The sequence below is a fragment of the Camelina sativa genome, chromosome 18, assembly GCF_000633955.1.
Source record: "Camelina sativa cultivar DH55 chromosome 18, Cs, whole genome shotgun sequence".
Lineage (NCBI taxonomy): Eukaryota > Viridiplantae > Streptophyta > Magnoliopsida > Brassicales > Brassicaceae > Camelina > Camelina sativa.
The window spans coordinates 2,719,792-2,742,153 of record NC_025702.1 but is presented as its reverse complement, the minus strand read 5'-3'; the positions used below and the strand labels follow the sequence as shown (position 1 = coordinate 2,742,153).

At 33.0% G+C, this 22,362-nt stretch overlaps 4 protein-coding genes and 1 long non-coding RNA gene across 9 annotated transcripts in view; 3 read left to right on the top strand and 2 right to left on the bottom strand.

Annotated features, from left to right (window-relative positions):
• Positions 9,160-11,385, top strand: LOC104760374 (ATP-dependent Clp protease proteolytic subunit 4, chloroplastic). Its single transcript, XM_010483292.2, has 3 exons — positions 9,160-9,630; positions 10,326-10,831; positions 11,116-11,385. The coding sequence occupies exons 1-2, from the start codon at positions 9,233-9,235 to the stop codon at positions 10,807-10,809; spliced, it is 882 nt and encodes a 293-aa protein (XP_010481594.1). The 5' UTR covers positions 9,160-9,232; the 3' UTR covers positions 10,810-10,831; positions 11,116-11,385.
• On the top strand, positions 11,648-15,221 carry LOC104760373 (replication protein A 70 kDa DNA-binding subunit C-like). The gene is made up of 3 exons (XM_010483291.2): positions 11,648-11,779; positions 12,114-12,525; positions 12,627-15,221. The coding sequence occupies exons 2-3, from the start codon at positions 12,233-12,235 to the stop codon at positions 14,980-14,982; spliced, it is 2,649 nt and encodes an 882-aa protein (XP_010481593.1). The 5' UTR covers positions 11,648-11,779; positions 12,114-12,232; the 3' UTR covers positions 14,983-15,221.
• LOC104760372 lies at positions 15,292-17,271 on the bottom strand. 2 transcript variants are annotated; one of them, XM_010483287.2, is made up of 4 exons: positions 17,164-17,271; positions 16,587-16,745; positions 16,187-16,480; positions 15,292-16,096 (listed from the first exon to the last, which is right to left on the bottom strand). In XM_010483287.2, exons 2-4 carry the CDS (start codon positions 16,710-16,712, stop codon positions 15,452-15,454), a joined length of 1,065 nt encoding a protein of 354 aa, XP_010481589.1. In that variant the 5' UTR covers positions 16,713-16,745; positions 17,164-17,271; the 3' UTR covers positions 15,292-15,451. The 2 variants fall into 2 exon arrangements, with proteins under 2 accessions (XP_010481589.1, XP_010481590.1); XM_010483288.1 differs by having other exon boundaries at positions 16,187-16,477.
• Positions 19,007-21,581, bottom strand: LOC104760371 (dnaJ homolog subfamily C member 2-like). 3 transcript variants are annotated; one of them, XM_010483285.2, is made up of 2 exons: positions 20,586-21,581; positions 19,007-19,315 (listed from the first exon to the last, which is right to left on the bottom strand). In XM_010483285.2, exon 1 carries the CDS (start codon positions 21,543-21,545, stop codon positions 20,610-20,612), a length of 936 nt encoding a protein of 311 aa, XP_010481587.1. In that variant the 5' UTR covers positions 21,546-21,581; the 3' UTR covers positions 19,007-19,315; positions 20,586-20,609. The 3 variants fall into 3 exon arrangements, with proteins under 3 accessions (XP_010481587.1, XP_010481586.1, XP_010481588.1); XM_010483284.2 differs by having other exon boundaries at positions 19,007-19,302; XM_010483286.2 differs by lacking the exon at positions 19,007-19,315 and adding an exon at positions 20,000-20,285.
• LOC104760369 overlaps positions 21,950-22,362 on the top strand; it is a 2,887-nt gene continuing 2,474 nt past the window's right edge. For both annotated transcript variants that reach the window (XR_762896.2, XR_762895.2), the window contains exon 1: positions 21,950-22,232. This is a non-coding gene — a long non-coding RNA (uncharacterized LOC104760369). The remainder of the gene's footprint in view (positions 22,233-22,362) is intronic.

Sequence of the window (22,362 nt, the reverse complement as noted above, 5' to 3'; positions counted from 1 at the left end):
GAGGTTACTTCAATGTTCCATAACCAAATATGTTTCACAAGTCAAAAACTTGCCATGCAACTTGCTCTCGAATTTTACAAGGTATGCTTTACCAAATGTTTCTAATTTTCCCTTATAGCACCAATTATACAGAGACTCCACTATAATGTCTTGAAATCTTTAAATTTGCAACGTTGAGACTGAGTCTACAGTTGAACAAAACATCATTGAAGCAGCAGTGAGGATTGAAATTTGGAACCCAACTACAATGACAGTTTAACTGATGATGAAGCAATGGAACAAACCTATTACTTTAGTAGCATTGTCGATGAAAATATACCTCCTAATTCAGATCATGAACCAGAAAGTTTAGATCAACAAAAAGTTAATGGTGAAAAACAATTACAATTCCTCTCTATATACTTGATGCAAGTTTCAAACAAACTTTTGGAAATTCAGCTGCAAAATAAAAATTATCTGACCCCAAGAAACAAGCAGTACAGACCAAAATCATAAGACTTCAACCAAATTGATCAAATCATGTAAACTTCGTTTCACCCTCTTTAAATTAAATATGGTAAAAAATATACGAAGTGTAAAATTAGAAAACAAACAAAAAATGAATACTTCCAATGACAAAGACAGATTCCCATTTCCAGATACAACAATAGCTGCTGCATCATCCATCATAAAGACTTAGCAACACACATTTTACCATTTTCTCAATGATAATTAAAAAAAATATGACGAAGAAGCTAAACGAGTATAAGGAACCAACCTAGATGTATCCTCAGTCCTCTGGATGTATTAATGCAAAGGAACCAACCTGAAGAATAAGTATGATGATGATGATGTAACATGTAAATAACTACTTTGGGACGAGCATTTTGAGAATTTTGAAAATATTTTGAGAATTATAATTTCTATATATACTAGTATTTTTGCAGCAGTTTTTGCTCAAAAATACTTTTTTAGAAAGTTTTTGCATTTAATGTCATTTAATGTTTATGTTCATATTCAAACAAGTTTAGTTAATTCTCTCTACTATCTTTATAACCAAACAGAATTAAAATATTTTAAATATCCGTATATAATATTCTATAATTGATATAGATATATAGAAGATTTATTCCATAAAAAAATTATTCTCCTATCATCTTTTTTTTTTAAAAATTTTAAATATAGTGAATCATATGATACATAAACTTAATAAAATGTGTATTATTCCTCTATATATTGTGATTTGAATTTTTTAAAACAAACATATATTACTCAATTAATATAAAAAGTGTGTGTTTAACATACATATATAGTAAATTATAGAATTTTAAGAAGTTTATAATTTATAACCGATATATCTAAACTTAATAAAAAGTTTAAAATTATGAATATTTAAACATATTGAATTTTCAAAATAACACAAACGAGTTATATTACATGACGGGTTATATGACATTACATGATTGGATTGATAATATTAAAAAATAAAATATCATTAATATGATACTTTAATACGGGTTAAATCCTTATTTTACTATTTTAACAACACCAATATAAAATATGTCGAATCAAACTGATTTAATTAAGATTGTATTAAACAAAAATTGTTGTGTGGTATACCACGAATTATATACTAAATCACTAAAATTAACAAAAGAGGAGTACATTAGCAAAATTAGTATTAAAATAATATATTAATAAAAGAAAATAAATAAAAAACTTGCCCGTGGTGTATCGCGGGTCATAATCTAGTTAACTATACAAATTAAACATTCAAATGGAGAATACATATATTTTGTCTAAATTTCTTAGCCAAAATTTATTAATAACATTATATAGGTAATTATTTAAAAGAGAATGGTTATGGGACATAAAATTTGTAACGGGATGAGATGCAATAGAACGTGGTAAGATCAAACTTTGATACAAATATTGTACAAATACTTAATTTATGTATTTTAAATTGAAAAATTCTAACTATAATAGGTCAAACAACACTAGAGTCATATCTCACTATTTTTTTAAGATATATACATATATATATAGTTTATATTATTATTAATTTATGATACTGATGGGACCATATTCTTACATAGGATTTCAAAAAAACTTATTATCTTATTATTTTACCAAATTTTATCATTTTTACACCGGCCCAACTTGGAACCGGAAAAATTTAAATTTATAGAGAGTATTAATTTGAAAATATTAATTTGTAGAGGTTTTTCCATGTCGTATTTGATTAATACAATCCTCTCTTATTCTCATAGTATGGATTTTAAGGTATTTTGGGTAGAAAAAAAGAGTTAAACAAATACCAGCTTTTTATCTCCAACTTTGATGAACTTTAATGAAAAAATTATAAGCAAATAAATTTTCTCAAAACTACGACATTTTTAATATACAAACAGTCATAGTTCACTATATTAATTTTGTTTTTGAGAGAAAAATACAAAAAAATTGATCTCACTTACATTCTAATAGTTATTTGTTTGGAGAACATCTATCATTTAAATTTTATTTTGGATAACTTTATTTCTAAACCAAAGATCCAAAAAACACTAAATAATTTCAAACAAAATCGAATCAGAAGACGGATTGAAAACATTTAATCATAAGATTAATTTAATTTCTTATAAATATACTCTTAGTATCATCGGGAATATATTAATGTTTATGCACATAATTTCATATCAGAACATGTAAATTAGATTACGATTAAAAGGCCAATCTTTTTATGGTATTGCGATATAGTGGATAAATGACAGAAATGGGTAATTCGTATAATGAAACCATTGTACTTAAACGATTTCCAAAAAAAAGTTGAGTATGTGACATGTAAAGAAACGATTTCCAAAAAAAAGTTGAGTATGTGAGATGTAAAGAAGTACTTTGAGACTGGTACTTTGAAATTATTTTGAGAGTTTTTGAGAATTATAAATTTTACTAACTATAGAAATTAAACATTCAAATGGAAAATACATGTATTTTGTCTAAATTTCTTAGCTAAAATTTAATAATAACATTATTTTGTGGGTAATTTTTTAAAAGAGAATGGTTATAGGACATAAATTTTCTAGAGATATAGATCGGAACAGGAAATAATGGGATGGGACTGGACGAGATTTAACACCCGTAACAAAATTACTTTAACATTTTCAACAATCACGGGCTGTGCTTGATTAATATGAATGGATTGTAAAAAATTGTATATTTTTCAACTGATGAGGATTATGATGATGTTTATTTTGTTATGGGTTGTGGTATTCTACATATACACCAATATATTTATAATACCGTAAAGAGTGGCCAACTACATTTTATGGAAAATAATAATATTATACAATTAAAAATTTACGACCTTAAATATTTTATTATTTAACTGAATATATTATTTACCAATGTTTTTTAAAGTAATTTAATTTACTAATTAAGTACATATACTTTAAGGAAAATAATTAAATTTTGAGAAAAAATCCAGTTTATTTATGATATTAAGACAAGAAATAGTATATGTAAACTGAAAAGGGTAATTCAAATAATAAAAAACAATAAAATGAACTTTTTTTGAAAGGGACATAAATTTTAGATAAAAGTATGAAATAAAAAATATAGGTAGATAAATTCAAGTGTCAAGCTTTCACTAATTTGGATAATGATTGACTATGCGACATGTAATTAACCACTTTGGAATGAGCAATTTGAAAATATTGGTATCTTTTAAAACAATTATATAGTTTCTGAAATTTTTTTTTTTGGATAATTTCAGCTAACTAAATAAAAAAAGTAATCAACAGAGAACACTGGTATCCCGTCTAAATTTGTTATCCAATCTCTTTTAGTAAACATTTTCTAACGAGTAGTTATTTAAAAGGGAACGCACATAAGACAAAAAAAAATTATGATGGATATGGGACCAGTTATCAAATGAGACGAGACGAGATGAGACAGGATGTGCTAACACGTGAGAGAATGGGACGGGATGGGACGGGAAGTGTTTCCCATTCCAAAGTAAACATGACTAGGTTTAATTTTTTTTTAATTTAAATGAAATTACCGCATTTGTGTTATAGCATCCAAATTAATATAATTTTACAAATTTAAAATTTATATGAAATATGTTGTCCCGTGCTGTAGCACGGGTTACTATCTAGCTATATACTTATTTAAGCAATGTTGTTTAAGTATTTTTTTCCTTTTTGGTGAATTATGGGGTCAATGTTGTTAAAGTTTAACTAGGAAACAGCCCGCACTATGTGCGTGATAAATCGATTTAAAGAAAATGATTATCTTAGAACCAATATCTGTTTGTATCAAACATAATATGTAACTTAAGTTTTTTATTTATTTATTCAAAACTGCGTTTTTCGTGTAAAAAATATGTTTCACCCGTGAAATTTTTGAATGTGTAAAAGGTTTTCTGGTAGAGAAAATATTGATAAAATGTTACTATTTATTGCAACATGTCTTTTGTGTGGTTTAAAAATAAAATTCATATCTTCATATGTTTTATTTTGTAATCATAACAATTTTGCATGTTTCTTATGTAACCATAACAACATGTACTAAATTACTTGGTAGTTTAATTATTCAATTTTATTATATGTTAGTAACAATCAGATTCTAAACAAAATTTTCTGAAGATAATCTAATTTATTGATTTAATAATTTTGATTCTATTTAAATCTTTTGAGTTAGTCGATTTTTTAATATTTTCTATAAATGACGGATTATTACCAAAAAGCCATTATGAAAAAATCAATGAAATTCCAAAATCAACGTATTCGTGTAAGAATACAATTCACCTGTGAACTATGTGAACATGGTAAAGAAAATATTTATAAAATGTTACAATTTTTGGCAATATATTTTTTTGTGTGTTTTAAAAATCAAATTTATATTTATGGTTTGTCGAGTAACTATAACAATTTTGCATAATCTAATAATCACTTATTTTAAATATATTATGATTTTTTTTGATACTAAGTTTATTTATAATGATAAGGGTTATTGTCTCATTCATTTTTAATAGCACATAAATGAATATACAATTAAAACGTATATTCCTATTCGGTTATCAATATTTCTATTTTTAATAAATAATAACACTAAATGTTGAGATTAATTAGTTTACATACTTAGATATATATAAATAATCACACATCATGATATCCCCTAATTTGTTGTCATTTTTATTTATTTATGAATATATATAAAAATATATTTATTGGGAATTAAGTTTCTTTTAATGAGTTAGAGATATTTCAGGGGTAATATACTTCCTTTTATAATCCATTTTAATAACTATTGAAAGCTTGTTATATAAATTATTATGGTAACATTTGTTTTTATATGATTATGTTAATAAGTTATATGTTCTTTATTTTTATTAACTTTATATTAATTCATATGTTTTTATAGCCTTTTTAGAATATTTTACTTATATTGATTTTAAGAAATCAATATTTATATTAATTTTAAGAAGTCAATATAATTTTGACTTGTATATTTGTAAGTAAATTTTAGTGAAATTTTGTTTTACTATTAAATTTGTGTGAAAAACGATGACATATCTAATTATTATTCAGTTAATTGTTTTTAAAATAAATACAATGGCATAGAGCTGTAATTAATTAGAAAATTTAAGGGTATTTTGCTAAAAAGTGTTTGAGCTCTCTGGCGGCGACACATCAGTTTTTTCTCAAATGTGCTTCTCTATTAATATATAGGGGATTCTACTATCATGTGACATATTACAAAAAATACCATTACATTTTAATTAATTTAATAACTAACAAAATAAAAATTAATATTGGTTTATAAAATAATAAAACAATATTTTCGAAATCATTTAATAAAATTATTTAACAAATCCATTTCTTGTTTCAGAAATCTTAGGAAAAAATAGCAAACCATTTAGAATCATTATCAAACTTAATTTTATTTAGAAAACTAAGATTAAATATTTACATTGCTAAATCGTTTAATAATGACATATATATTTTTAAACTAGGATACAACATTGCTTATATTTTTAAAATATTAATATTATATCTAATTTATTAAATATTTTTCGCATTGTACATCGACGCAGTGACATCTTATAAAAATCTAAGAAATCACAAATATTGTATTTTATTTAATATAGTATATACAACTAAAAAAATCAAAAAGTTAAAACAAGATTTTTAAATACGACCGTTTAATACGGGTTTTGTTATATTTTAAGAATTTTACCAAAATTATATAATTTCACGGTTTTGAATATTGCATCATGTACCAAAGACGGATCGAAACCAGACTATGAAACTAAATTAATTAAATATAAAATGTACAGAATAAATCACATCAAATTTCTATTATTATTTTATAATTAACAAATTACAGTAAAGTTTACGCTAACATTTTTCCGTGCTGTACAACAAGGGTAACTATCTAGTATTTTTAGTAAAAAAAAAAAAAATAGTGTGGATGTTAAAAATGGTTACTCGTATTCGGTTTGGTTCAATACTTAAACATGATTTAAGTTTGGTTTGAATAAGGATTTGGTTTATTTTGGTTATCATTTGTGTAATTAGTTGAATTCATTGTTATAAAAATCAAATCATTTAGCAAGCCAAAGCTACTAGGACGTTTTGAGTTTAGTAAAATTACTTAACCAAAATGTTGAGATCAGCTCTTAATATTTATCATTTTTTCTAAAAAAAATTCTATTACAACATTAAAGATATATGATCTAAGTTTTAACGAACAAACCAAATGCTAACATGACAATAAAAAATGTTGGTATGACATCTCTATTTTATTTAATATTTTACTTATGTTTTGATTATATTTTACATATGTTTTGCTTTTTTTTTGTTAACTTACTTATATATATATATATATTAAACTATATGTATAATGTTAAGTAAATACAAAATCTTATTGATGAAATTAGTTGAAAAATATTTAATTAGATGTAATAAATTTTCAGTTTAATGATTGTAGAAAACCGTTTGAAAAAATATTCTGAAACCGCCTCTCCCAACATTGTTGCTATGGCGGATATCATTTGTAGCATCCTGAGAACCTGCAATGGGAAACGCTATGTTCTCTAGTTCCACGAGCTTTCTCTGCTGCTCAAAAGACTGCGGAGTGTATGTCAACATGTTATTGTGTACTTACCAGCTTGCTTCACTCTGAGAAGAAAATAGATGGCGACGAATCCTTCTCCGATAATCAGCAAACCCACAGCCAAAACGTCAATAAGAAGTACTAAAATTACTACTTTTTTGTAACATTTGTCCCGCTTTATCGGCTAAAACAACGTGTTATTAAAATAGTTCCGCCAAAATGCTCTTCTTTTTTTTCAAACAGAAATCTTTTTTTTTTCTTTTCAAACATAAATCTTGTTGTACATCTCATAAAACTTATTAATATGAGAGAAAATATAAAAAAGGTGAACAAAATAAAGATATTTGAAATAACATTCAACAATGAGTACATACCATAGAATCAGACTCCACATTCTTAACATACGTCCAACAAGCATCATAGTTACACATAATACTCAGTCTAGCCATTCATAATATTACTTAAACAATATTTAAACATCAATGAAAGCTGAGTAATATTATGAATCTCATCAGCGCAAAAAAACCAATCTCAGGCTCGTCCAATCACACAAACGACACGAAACCAATCTTAGGCTCATCTAATCACCAGACACAAAAACCAATCTCAGGTTTGCCCATCACCATGCATGAACCAATCCCAAGCTCATAAACTCACAAGGTACGCAATCTCAGGTTCGCCCATCATGAGATACGAAACAAATCTCATGTTTGCGCCCTCCAACACATAATCTTAATCATACCATCATATATCAATCATCATGTTATACATCTTTATGATGAACATGTTTAACTCACAACACACGATACCAAAACGAATAGCTCTACGTACGGCATTCTCAAATTTCACATGAAATTTACACTATTAATTTGCAAAGAAACTGCGTTCACTAGGATTCATATCTTAGAAGTTAGAACTAATCTATACTAGTATTTTTGCAGCAGTTTTTGCTCACAAATACTTTTTTGGAAAGTTTTTGCATTTAATGTCATTTAATGCTTATATTCATACCCAAACAAGTTTAGTTAATTATCTCCACTATCTTTATAACCAAACAAAATTAAAATATTTTAAATATCCATATATATAATATTCTATAATTAATATATATATATTTAGAAGATTTATTTCATATTAAAAAATATATTCTCCTATCATCTTTTTTTGATTTTAAAATTTAAATGTAGTAAATCATCATATAATACATCAAGTTAATAAAATGTGTATTTTTTCCTGTATATATTGTGATTTGATTTTTTTTTTAAACAAACATATATTACTCAATTAATATAATAACTGTGTGTTCAACATACATATATAGTAAATTTACTGTATATAGTAAATTATAGAATTTTAAGAAGTTTATAATTTATAACTGGTATATCTAAACTTAATAAAAAGTTTAAAATTATGAATATTTAAACATATTGAATTTTCAAAATAACACAAACGAGTTATATTACATGACAGGTTATATGACATTACATGATTGAATTGATAATATTAAAAAATAAAATATCATTAATATGATACTTTAATACGGGTTAAATCTTTATTTTACTATTTTAATAACACCAATATAAAATATGTTGAATAAAACTGATTTAATTAAGATTGTATTAAATAAAAATTGTTGTACGGTATACCATGAATTATATACTAAATCACTAAAATTAACAAAAGCGTATATTTATAAAATTAGTATTAAAATAGTAGATTAATAAAAAAAAATCAAAAAAATTTGTCCCGCGGTACAATCTAGTATTAAAGTATTTGTAAAACTAAAACCTTTGTCAACTACGAGACCAAATGTTTAACAACACTTTAAATTAAATTTTATTCCAATTGGTTTGGTTTGATGACCTGAGTCGATTTCGCGACCGGTTTCAGTTAACATGGTTCGATTTTCGTTTAATTCAACTCGGTTTGGTTTAACATAACCAAAGAGAATAGGCCAAGGCCCAATAAAACGGTCACTTGGATCAAATAACCCAACCCGAAAGTGTAACCGGGTTATTTACTCGGGTCGGGTTTATTCTTTCTTCTTCCAAAGGTGTTTGTTTGTTTTATCAAATCCACATTTCCCCCAATTCGAGTTCTCTCTCAAGTCATCTTCTTATTCTTCTTCGCTTCAGCCATGGGAACCCTATCTCTCTCATCTTCTCTCAAACCTTCACTCGTTTCATCAAGACTCAATTCATCTTCATCTGCGTCTTCTTCTTCCTTCCCGAAACCAAACAGTCTCCACCTCAAACCCACCAAACTCATTTCACCACCTCTCAGAACAACTTCTCCGTCGCCGTTAAGATTCGCTAATGCTTCTTCAATCGAGATGTCTCAGACACAGGAATCAGCTATTCGCGGAGCTGAATCTGACGTCATGGGTCTTCTCCTCAGGGAACGAATCGTCTTCCTCGGTAGCGGTATCGACGATTTCGTAGCTGATGCTATCATGAGTCAGTTGCTGCTTTTAGATGCTAAAGATCCTAAGAAAGATATCAAACTATTTATCAATTCTCCTGGTGGTTCCCTCAGGTTATAATCTTGTTTTCGTTTTCTTTGTTTTTCTCAGTTTGGGGTTTCTGCGTTAATGGTGAAAGTTTCAGTCTTTTTGCAGCTTAGGTTTTGGATTTTTAGGGTTTTAGTTAGCATTGCAAAGTAATTCAATTTTGTTAAAAGTTTTAAGTATAATATGCAATTGAAGTGTCTCCTTTAGCTAATTAGATACATTTGCTATAAGAAAATTAATTGTCAGTTCAGTTGGAGTGTATTCTCAGCTAGTTTAGCTAAGAACATTGTGATGAATTTGCTGCGGAAGTTAATTTTTCAGCTTAAGTTTTAGTTCAAGTGAAGTGAGTCCTCACTAGTTTGCTTTGAGAATCCGTTGTGTGGTACGAAATTGTTCACTGAAGTCTCTACTCAGCTAGTTTGCTTATGTTACTTATGGATGGTTTGAATATTATATATCTGCTATTTGACATTTTTACAGTGGATTTGAGAGTGATATCAGTAGTCTTGTTGACTTGTTTGTAATAATGTCCACTGAAGTCTCTCCTCAGCTTGTTTGCTTATGTTACTTATGGATGGTTGACTATTACATATCTGACATTTAACATTTTCACAGTGGATTTGAGAGTGATCTGAGTAATCTTGTTTGTAATAATGTTTGCTTGGGTTTAGTTTCTGGCTCAGATGATCTAACTTGATGTTCTTTTTGTTTGTTTGGTTAGTGCAACCATGGCTATATACGATGTGGTTCAGCTTGTGAGAGCTGATGTTTCGACGATTGCTCTTGGAATCGCTGCATCAACAGCTTCGATTATTCTTGGTGCTGGCACTAAAGGCAAGCGTTTTGCTATGCCCAACACGAGGATAATGATTCACCAACCTCTTGGAGGTGCGAGCGGTCAAGCTATAGATGTTGAGATCCAAGCTAAGGAAGTTATGCATAACAAGAACAATGTCACCAGCATTATCGCGGGATGTACCAGCCGATCGTTTGAGCAGGTTCTGAAAGATATTGATAGAGACCGGTACATGTCTCCAATTGAAGCTGTTGAGTATGGTTTAATAGATGGAGTCATCGATGGAGACAGCATCATTCCTCTCGAACCTGTTCCTGATAGAGTGAAACCGAGAGTAAACTATGAGGAGATTAGCAAGGATCCGATGAAATTCTTGACTCCTGAGATACCTGATGACGAGATTTACTAAAGCCAAGCTTATCTTGAATCAGGTAACTGATCATATTGACTACATTACTATTAATGTTTAGCCATGGATTCTTCATCTTTTGCTATGTAGTGGGGAAATAACAAGAAGTGATCATAGGCTGGTCAGGATGTCATTAAAGGAATTAAAAAAAGAAAGCTCAAAGAGGGACACTCCATATCTTAGGAAGAAAATTGAATAATGTTTGAATCTTCATTGTCAAATGAATAGACATCTAAAATCAGTTAGACTATTTTGATTTTTGATTAGAGATTAATCTGAAATTTCTTTCTCATTTATTATTTCCAGGGATCTTCCAATGTGACTCAGACTGGTGGTTTCGAGGACATAGCTCGGTTACTTCTGCGGTTACTGGTGACTGGCTTTGCGAAACCGAAGCTGGACTTACTTACCTTTTGTAATCTCTCATATTTTACTTGTTCAGAGAAATAATTGTTCTTTAAATCACTCTGTTTTGAGCAAAAAGACATAAAAAGAAGCTGTAGTAGATTTCATTTACGACAATCACTTTTCAAGTGTTCTATGGATTCAAGAAGTAGCGGTCAGAATTTCTTTACTCTTTAGTATATTCATATTGAACGTTGTAGGGAGAGATACAAGAAGTCTTAACTTTTATCAATTATTAGATTTGGGCCCTAATCTGGGCCTTCGACGTAGTCTTTTGACTCTTTTCCGTCATTTTTTGAAGTGTGTATCAGAATCATGAATCAAGCAATCGATACAAGATTGGAGTTCTTGTTGAGTGGAGTGGACTCCAATCAAGCAATCGATACAAGATTGGAGTTCTTGTTGAGTGGAGTGGACTCGTGGAGTGGGCATTTAAACCGAACCGAACCGAACCGAACTTGGAGCTCAATATGAAACTTCTTTTTAATAATAAGGTTTAGTGGAGTGGAGCTTAACAGTCAAATCGTGGGCCACTAAGTATTCCACGTCAGCAATAGCTTCTACGGTAAGCTTATTACTAATTTAATTCCCGTAAAACTTGAAGAGATTTTTCGTCATTACTTTACTTAATTACTCATTAATTTGGCATTATTTCACCCTTTTTGTCCCCCGACTCTAATTTCATCATAAATTATCCTCAAAAATTATAAACTCTCCTAAATCATAATAACTTTGTACATTGACATTCGAAATCTGCATATAATTGAGAAATTGTATTTTAATTTTGGGGGCTTTTATTTTAGTTTTGGGTGTTCTAGTTTTCCCTCTCAAAAAGCTCCCACCTTTAGGGTTCTCTCAATCAATCATTTAGAAAGCCCTAACTCAATCGTCTTAATTAGGTTTTCAATTCCAATCCCATTCAAAAATCTCCTCTTTCACCTTCTCAATTTCTTGCATCAAACCCATTTTTCTCAAAATATCGAAGTTAATTGGGGGGGTTTCGTGGGCAAAAAACACGATGGCGGTGAACCTGACGGCGGAAGCGATAGCGAGGATGTTGAATGGAGAAGTGACAAGTGAGACTGATATGACGCCAGTGGTGCAAGTTATAGAGTTGAAGATGATTCAGACCAAGCGTAATCAGAATCATGAATCAAGCAATCGATACAAGATTACTTTTTCCGATGGGATCCTCTCGCAACAAGGCATGCTTAATACTTCATTGAACGGTCTCGTTATGCAAGGCAGTATTCAATTTGGTTCTATTGTGAAACTCACTCGTTTCGTCTGTAATCAAGTCCAGACTCGAAGGTACTGTTTAATATTTGCAATCTCTTCTCAGATTCATCATTGTTCAAAAAAATATAAAAAAGCAATCTTTTTTTTTTTTTTTAATGTTGTGTTGATGACAGGATCGTTGTTGTTGCGGATTTGGAAATTCTTGTTGAGAAATGCGATATTATTGGAACTCGTGTGCCTAATGAACCTGGCCAAAGCTCAGTGTTTGATCAACAACGTGGTGGATTGGGATCTGTAAACACACAACAAAGCAATGGTGGTGGTTTTGAGCAGCAACAAGCTAGAAGGACTGATTTGAATGGTGGGAGATATGGTGCTAATTCACCTCAACCTCAAGTTGTTCATAACAATCCTGAAGCTATGAGATATGGTGTATCTGCTAATTTACCTCAGCCTCAAGTTGTTCATAATAGTTCTGACGCTGGGAGATATGGTTTACCGGCTAATTCACCTCAGCGTCAAGTTGGTCATAACAGTTCTGACGCTGGGAGATATGGTGCTAATTTAGCTCAGCCTCAAGTTGGTCATAACAGTTGTGACGTTGGGAGATATGGTTTACCGGCTAGTTTACCTCAGCCTCAAGTTGGTCAAAGATATGGTACTGGTTCTGGTTATCCGGAAACATCACCTTCCACCAGGCCATATGGGAGCTCAAATGCAGGTTATGGAGGCTCTAGGTTAGAGCAACCTCGGGCACCTCCTGCAACAACCGCTTATTCCCGTCCAGTTCAATCGAGTTACCAGCCACAGCCACCACCGATGTATGTTAACAGGGGCCCTGTGGCTAGGAACGAAGCTCCCCCGAGGATAACTCCGATTTCTGCTCTTAATCCTTACCAGGGTCGGTGGACCATCAAGGTCAGGGTCACGTGTAAGGGAGCACTGAGGCGTTTTAGTAATCCGCGTGGGGAAGGGAAATTGTTCAATTTTGATCTCCTTGACTCTGGTGGTGGGGAAATACGGGTGACTTGTTTCAACGATGTGGTTGATCAGTTCTTTGACCAGATTGTAGTTGGTAATGTGTATCTGATTTCAAGGGGGAGTTTGAAACCTGCTCAGAAGAACTTCAATCATCTTCAAAATGATTATGAAATACATTTAGACTCTGCGTCAACGATACAGCAATGCTATGAAGATGATCCTACCATTCCACGCCATCAGTTCCATTTTCGTAACGTTGGTGAAATTGAAAACATGGAGAGCAACAGCATAACTGATCTTATTGCTATCGTTTCGTCTATCAATCCGGCAGTATCCATTATGCGGAAAAACCAAACTGAGGTACTTAAAAGGGCACTTCAGTTAAAGGATATGTCGGGCAGAAGTGTCGAGTTTACCATGTGGGGTGATTTCTGCAATGCGGAAGGACAGAAGTTACAAATGCTTTGTGATTCTGGGGCATCCCCGGTTCTTGCTGTGAAGGCAGGCAGGATCAGTGAATTCAACGGGAAGCAAGTGAGCACCATTGGATCAAGTCAGTTGTTCATAGAGCCAGATTTCCCTGAAGCCAGAGAATTAAGAGAATGGTATGAGAGAGAAGGAAGAAACGTTCATTTTACCTCCATATCAAGAGAGTTTACTGGTGCTGGCAGACAAGAACTTCGCAAGGTAATTACTCAGATCAAGGACGACAAGCTAGGGACCTCAGAGAAGCCAGACTGGATCACAGTCTGTGCCACCATTTCATTCATGAAGGTTGAAAATTTCTGCTACACGGCTTGTCCTATCATGAATGGAGATCGTCCGTGCAGCAAAAAAGTCACAAATAATGGAGATGGGACATGGCGTTGTGAGAAGTGTGACAAATCTGTGGAAGAATGTGACTACAGGTATATATTGCAGATCCAGTTACAGGACCATACTGGTCTAACCTGGGCCACAGCATTCCAGGAAGCTGGTGAGGAGATAATGGGAATATCTGCGAAAGATTTGTATTATGTGAAGTATGAACATCAGGAGGAGGAGAAATTCGAAGACATCATCCGCAGTGTTACTTTCTCCAAGTACATTTTCAAGCTGAAGATTAAAGAAGAAACTTATAGCGACGAGCAACGGGTTAAAGCAACTGTTGTGAAAGCTGAAAAGATTAACTATTCTTCAGATACCAGGTTCATGCTAGAGGCAATGGATAAACTCAGGACAGGAGATGCAAATTCTCTCCTTGTAAAGACAGAGAGTTCCAACTACAGGTCTGATGCAGTGAACTCCGGTATTGGAACCTCGGGAACTAGAGAGACCGCATCAGTGGACGCACGCAGAGAATTTGGATTACCTGCAGCAAACCAAGTGGGTCAATATGGAAATCAGTATGCAGGGCCTATCAACGGTATTACTAGCTGTAACGCTTGTGGTAGCAATGGTCATGTTTCTGCAAACTGCCCAAGCCTTATGAGCGAGCCACAAGGACAATACACACAAGGAAGATACACAGGAGGTGGCACGCCAAGGCAACATGTTGGCGGCTACTGAAAACCTCTAGTGACTATTTCACATCATGGTCATCATCATCTGGATACAAAGGTACTAAGGTCAGAGGCTGTTTTGACCGTTTAAGTTTACTCATCTAAATTGGATGTTTGAGTTCCGCTTTTGTTGGTCTTAGTCTATTTGTTTTTTCTCTGTTTGCCAATTGTACTCTGAAGATGTTGGTGCTAATGGGTCTTTTGTGTTTTTGTTTTCTTTGTATAAAATCTCTTTAATATTTTAGATATGGTAACGTTTCTGTCATCAATATCAGATTCAAATAAAGTCGATAAGTTTTTATAAGAGAGGCTACAGAGGGAATTATTAACCTTTTTATTTAGACCCATATAAAGGGATAAAACGACACAAATGTTTTGGTTTACACAATTCACTGAATTACAAAAACCTTCCCCCACACAAATATCCAATCCTTGCATAGTAGTCTATAGTTTTTAAAATCAATAAGACCAATCTCTCAATAACAGAGTCCAGTTGATTTAGCAGATTCTCCAACATTTACATTGTAATAAACTCCTTTCACTCCCTCTCCTGTACCACAATGTCCCCCAGAAAAGCCTGAGTCGCTAGGGCTCTGGTTGTATCCAGGAACCGTAGAAACAGAAGCCGTTTCAGCAACTGTTTTCACAGCTGCCGCTTTGAGACGGTATCGTTCAGCTCTTGACCCAATCACCTGTCCCAAAATCGAAGCTCCAATGGTCAAAGCCATAGCTGCTTTTGGCATCAGCACAGATTTCCTGAGCATTGCTATAAAAGGCACAGCAGCATGGACCGCCAAAAACCATGAAGGCGAAAACTTCTTTGTGTGTTCTCTCCATACACCAAGAGGGACATTTGCAGCCATTCCCATGAGAGCAATTGCAAGCATCTTTTCAGGTAAAGGCTGAGGGCGAAGACTTTTAACCAAAGCAGTCTTTGAAAGTGCAGCTCTTGCAGCTACTATAGGAGCTGGACATCTATATTTCATACCAGCTGGTGGCTTTAATGCTTTAGCTACAAGAGGCATGACTTTGCTTGCAGCTCTAAAAGATTTTGCGATAGGACAATTCCCAGTTTTTAACCAATCGTCTCCAACTGCCTCATGTTTCGACGAGTCCCCAGACTAACAAAAAGCAAGCAAGCAAAAAAAAATATCAGAAACAGTAAATCCTTGTAAATTCTAAAGTCTGTTTACAAATCTATGAAAATCTACCTGTTGGTTATTGGAAGGTTTAGGTTTCTTCTGTTGTTTCTTCCATTTCTCAGAGAAAGGACCAAAGCCAAAAGGCCCTCCAGGACCAAAAGCTGATAGGCTTATAGTAGCTACCTTTCCCGCAAGTGGGTTGAATTGCAGAGGAGCATGACGAGCCTCTTGTTTGTCATCATCCCCGAAACTTGAATGCCCAGAAAGCGGCACAAGACCATCTTTTCCATGGAAGAGCTTGAACGCTGAATCAAAACAAGGACCATCTTCAAAAATCGGACCTTTACTACCTCCTTGCACCTGCTGTCAAAAGGAAACATAAAAACTTCATCACCAATGAACTAAAATAGCATTATAAAATTCATCTTTTTTTTCATTATTACGAAAGGTAAGAAATTTTTCAATTTACCGGAAATGGAAAACTCAAGGAGGAGAAGGACAAATTGGTAGGCTTGTTGATGTTTCTGAGGAAAGGGCATTTCTGGATCATGCTTTCAGCAACAAAGGGACATTGTGATGATGGTTCTTGATCCATTGAAATATCCTTTTTAGCTTTAAGCAAATAAGCCTGAGAGAAATTGAAATTGTCAACAAAAAAAAAAAAATGATCAATCGAACAAAAGTCTCTAAAATTGATTCAAGAACAAACAAATCCAACAAAACTCGAAATCAGCACTCAAATCAAACCTAAAACTAGCTCCGAGTTCAAATTTTCGGGTAACTTCAGATTTGGGGAAAATAAGAAAATCTCAGAAACCAAAAATTACCCTACGAATCCACCATGAACCCTAAATTCGAATGGAAAATAACAATTCTGCAAATCTCTCGATCTATTTTGTTACAGATTGAAAAAAAAAAAAAAAAAAACTGAATCATGTGAAGCAAAGCATATAGAGAAGAGATTTGTTTCGAATAGATGAAAAAAATTACGAACGATTCGAAAAGAAACAAAAAAAAATAAAAAGATCGAAGAGAGAATCAATCACCTGAGAAGTTTCGCCGGAAAATGAATTTGCAGAGTAAGCTTTAGATTTTTTAGGATGAAAACGTGTGGTGAGCACAGACGTGTGTTTTTACGAGTTTGTACCGAGAGTTACCGGTTGGATCGGTAAACCGTGAAACTGTTCCTTTGAAATAACCGGTGATTGCCGGTTTAGTTGACTTTGTAGTCTGTAGTGGGATGTAGCACGTGGTTGTATACGGTGGTGGAGAAACCAAACCACGAAGACTATTTTGGTGTTGGAGATCGATCTCTTGCCGTTTATCGTTGCGATATATGATCTAACGGTCGAGATTTAATAGGGTAGCTTGAGTGGTTGGTTGTTGATTTGACGTAGACTTGTGGTATACTGTATCTAAAATTTGTTTCAACTGTTATTAAAAAAGAGAAGTAGACAATTTATGTGTTTATATATACTAGTGTTTTTGTAATCCAATTCCATCTATGATTGGGACCAAACAAACAATAGTAATTTAATTATATCGATTTGTTGACAAAAACTCAAAATTATATGAATTTTTGTTATAGATTGAGAAAAGAGAAGAAACTTTTATATATGATTAGAAAGAGATGGTTTTGTTGGATGACAAAGTAAACTTAGTTTACAAGTAATTCTAGAAGTTTATAATAGGCATCCATCTATTATTAATATGAATGTCAATTATAATAAGATAACTCAGAATATGTCGGAGATGGTGCCTCGTTAAAAACTTTACCAGTAAAACCCAATAGAAAAAACCATAGTTAAGGAAAAAGAGTGCAGCAGGCAACTACTTCCTTATGAGTACACATGTTGAGATTTTTGAGACGACGTAATTCCAGATGATAAACCAACTTTTTAAAAGTAGCAGTAGGTAGCGCCTTAGTGAATAAGTCAGCCGAATTTTCACTCGAACGAATCTGTAGAACACATAAATCACCATTTTTCTGCAGGTCGTGTGCGTAGAAGAACTTTGGTAGAATATGCTTCGTTCTATCATCTTTGATGTATCCTTGTGGGATGCATGCAACATTGTCTTCGTACATAATTGTTGGAGCATCTTTCCCTACACATATATCAAACAAAATTTTGTTTTCCAAAGATTTTTCATAGTTCTGGGATTTTAAACCGAACCGATATTTTTGGTGTTCGGTTCGGTTTCGGTTATGGCGGCTGAACCGATCGGTACATTTTTTTTTCAAAAAAACCGAAATATTTCGGTTATTTCGATTCGGTTTTCGGTTAACCGATTTTTTTTTTAACTTTTTTTTTTTAAATTTTTTTTATTTTTTTAGGAAAAAACTAATAAAACCGAAATTTACCCTAAAATAACCGAATTTACCCTAAAATAACCGAAATAACCGAAACCGAAAAAAACTGAAATATTTGAAATAAAACCGAAAAACCCGAAATTATCTCTAAATAACCGAAAAATCCGATTTTTTCATGTTTTTAATCAAACTTCGGTTAATTTCGGTTTTAAAATTTTAAAACCGAATTAACCGAGAAACCGAAATAATCGAACCGAAATATATCGGTTTAATTCGGTAAGATTTTCAAAACTCAAAAAAACCGAATTCACCGAAATAACCGAACCGAATTCACCGAAATAACCGAAATTCCAGGCCTAATTTTTCATCTCAAATTCTCTCTTCAAAAATTCTACAGTAAAATAAATCTCTCGAAGAGTTCCCATGATATTTAAATCATACACATATATTACGATTATAATAAATCATTTCTTAAATCTCTTTATAAATATTCACGGACTACCAGGGGCATTTGTGTATCCTACTTTTAGCAAGTACTCACTTAGACGATCACTTGTATATGAATATTTAAGTGTGGATTTAGGGTATTTGTTTTTATATTTCCCTAGTAAAATAGGTGATCTTTAAAGAAAGGAGGATACATAGATGCCCAAGTTTTGTAATTCGAATCCAGGTAGAAGTAAAGAAGAACTTATGAATCTATGTTAATTTCATCTTTGGCATATTAAGATGCTTGCTCGTTTGTCTCTAAAGAAAACTTCCTCCATAACTCTTGATTACTTCTGGATCTTGTATTAATACAATCAAGTAGCGACAGCAAAATTGTTTGTTCTTCCTCTCATGGTATTTGCCATAATCCAAACAGATGTCTCCCCTGCATTAATTACCTAGTTCATGTCAGTAAGAAAGACTGCGTCTACATACAGTATGCTACTTTTTAAGACTATTTTGATTTGATTCTGTGGATTCAACTTCCGAGTATACACTGTTTGATCTCATACTTATAATATCATACATGTGGTTTATTCTGCATACCAAAATAATTTAGAAACAATCAATTGCAGGCATTTCGCTTTCCCAAAAGATCGAAACTTATGTGACAGACGACTCCAAGATTCTAATACAATGATCTAGGAGGTTTTATAGTAGTTCGTGAAGTGAAACCATCACTCAGCAAAAGGGATAAAATTTTTACAAGTTATACTCTACTAAGGATTAGACATCTTAAACCAAATACTATAAACAACTAGTTCCATGTCATCTTTCCCCTAGCCAAACATGCCTTTTTGCATTATTCTGTTCAAATAACCGCATTCCATACCAAAATTTAACCAATAACTAGCAAAACTAAAAGATAGCCAGGAACTAGGACACGGCTTTCATGAAACTGTAGGGTTTGACATGACATATAAGAAACATGGAAAAATTGCCTGAAGAGTCTTTAACCAACCATCGATCATATAAACCAGTGGATCAAAAAGTAAACCACCCCAACTTCAACAACATGAGCAAGAGAACCCAATGACGGTTCACAAGAGTTTCTATGATTACTCGGCTGTTCTGAAAAGAGATCTAAATTCTTTCCCCTTAGCCAAACCCATTAGACTCTGCTTTTTGTATTATTCTTTTCAAAGCATTACATTCCATCCTTTAATTTTGACCAGAAACTAACAGATCTAAAGGCAAGCCAGAGATTCATAGAAAAATAGCACACACAGCTTTCATGAAAACCAATGGGGTCTTTTTAGCAACCGTAAATCATATAACCAGTGGATCAAAAAACAAGCGACCCCAACATCTAGAACATGAGCCAAGACCTTCATTTCTATGATTCCTCACGTTACAAGCTTCCTCTCACTGTTTCCAAAAGAGTTCTGCTCAATTCTAGATCAATAAATATTTACCTATAACATTATGCGACCTAAATCATAAGTAACCTATGAAATATCAGCTAAAGAATATGTTATTATCAGCCTTTCGTCAACTCGATCTCTCCAGATTAAAACTTTAACAACTTCCAAGGTAACTCACATTAATGGAGATATCACTAAGCCTAGGAAGATTTTACAATACAGCGACAATGTAGCAATTACAATTAGGTTCATATGGCTTCATGTTGTCTCATAGTAAAGAGTAAAAGCTTATTCAATCAATTACCTCACTGGCTTCCTTCTCCTCTAGCTAATTGGCTGGAGTTTTAGAGCTCCTAAACCCTTTTTTAAGCTCAGTAACTCTCTTCATACAAGCTGGCTTCGTCTTCCCAGGTACAGCAGCTGCAATCTTCTCCCATCTCATAGCTGCCTCTTTAGGAAAAGCTTTCAGAGCATTGAGCAGTGCAATGTCTTCTCCATTACTCCAAGTTTCCTTATTAGCTTCATCATCATCACCACCAGCTCCAGAATCCTCAGCGTTTTCGTCAACCAATCTAGGATCCGAAGCTTTCCTATTCTTCAGAAACTGAGCATAATCATCACTCTCATATATCTTCTTCTCTCCGATCTCTTTGGCTTTCTTGATCACATTCTCTGTCTTGTATCTTCCTCCGAACGCTGAAGCCACCACTTCCCATCTCCCAGGCTTACCAGCTGGATGCTTAATCAACTGCTTCTTCAAAAGCTCGATTTCTTCTTCACTCCAATCTTTGGTTTCATTCACAGATCCACTCTCCTTAGACTTCGGAGTCGCCACTTTTCTCGAAGCTTCCGTCACCGTAGAAGCATTCTCCGGCGGATTGTCTTGCTTCGTCGTACCTTTAGATCGCTTATTCACCGACTTCCTCCTGGATTCGCGTTCGTTATCCGTCGATGACTCGTCGTGGATCTGCTCTGGCTCCAAGATCTGGCCATAACCGACTCGAATCTTACCGCCGGTGATCGAGCTAGGAGCGAAAGGACCGACGAGGAAGGAGAGGGAAAGCCATAGGAGAAGCGATTTGGCAGGCTCGGATTCGAAGTAGAAGAAGGAGAGAGACAGTATGATGAGAGAAACAGCGACGGAGATTGATAAAAAGATCTTGTTAGGGATTTTAGGTTCTTCTTCTTCCTCCGCCGTGTGAGAAGAAGAAGAAGGACGAGACTGGAAGACGAATCTAGGCCTGTCTTCGTCGAAGAAATCCATTGTTGATGCCTCCCGTACTGTTTAGAAGTGAAGCTGAAAATAAATTGAAATTTATAAAACGTTAGGAACAAAAAAAATAAAAAAAATAAAAAACTCGGAAAATGAGTTTTATTTGGGCTTTTGGGGTACTGTTACTAAAGCCTATATTAAGATTAGAAGATTGGGTATTGCTGGAGAACCTTAATTAATTAAATTTTTTTTAGTGAAGCAGAAGAGAGAACCTTAATTAATTAAATTTTAGTGGAAAGCGTGTCAATTACTACTAATAAAAGGGATAATTTGAACCTTGTTAGAGTGTCCACCTCAGCAAAATAAAAAGCTCTTAGGAGAAGCCACATCATCCAAAGTAGAATATAAGTTTTTTCCTAAAAAAGTTTGTCAACCAAATGAATCGACAAGTTTAAATTTCAACCGTAAACCCATCGACTCCTACAAAGTCATTATCTCTTCGGTTTCAACCCTAAACCCATCGACTCCCACAACCACAAGGCCATGATCTCTTACGTTTCAAGTAGTCTCCATCACTTGGCTATATAAATTCACTTATGGATTCAGTTTTATCACCTATGGTTTCAAGCTCCTCTCATCTTATTTGTACACAAATCCACGATAAATTCAGTTTTAAGTATGGTTTTCAATTCCAAAATCCACAATGCCTTCTTCACTGGAAAATTCACGCTGCTCTAGGTAAAATGTCACTCTTCTTCCCCGCTTTTCATTGTAGATGGATTTTCAACACTTGCTTCTGATCAATTTATTGATATCATGTAGTTCTGCTCATGTAGAGATAATGAATTTTCAAAATTGGCTTCTGATC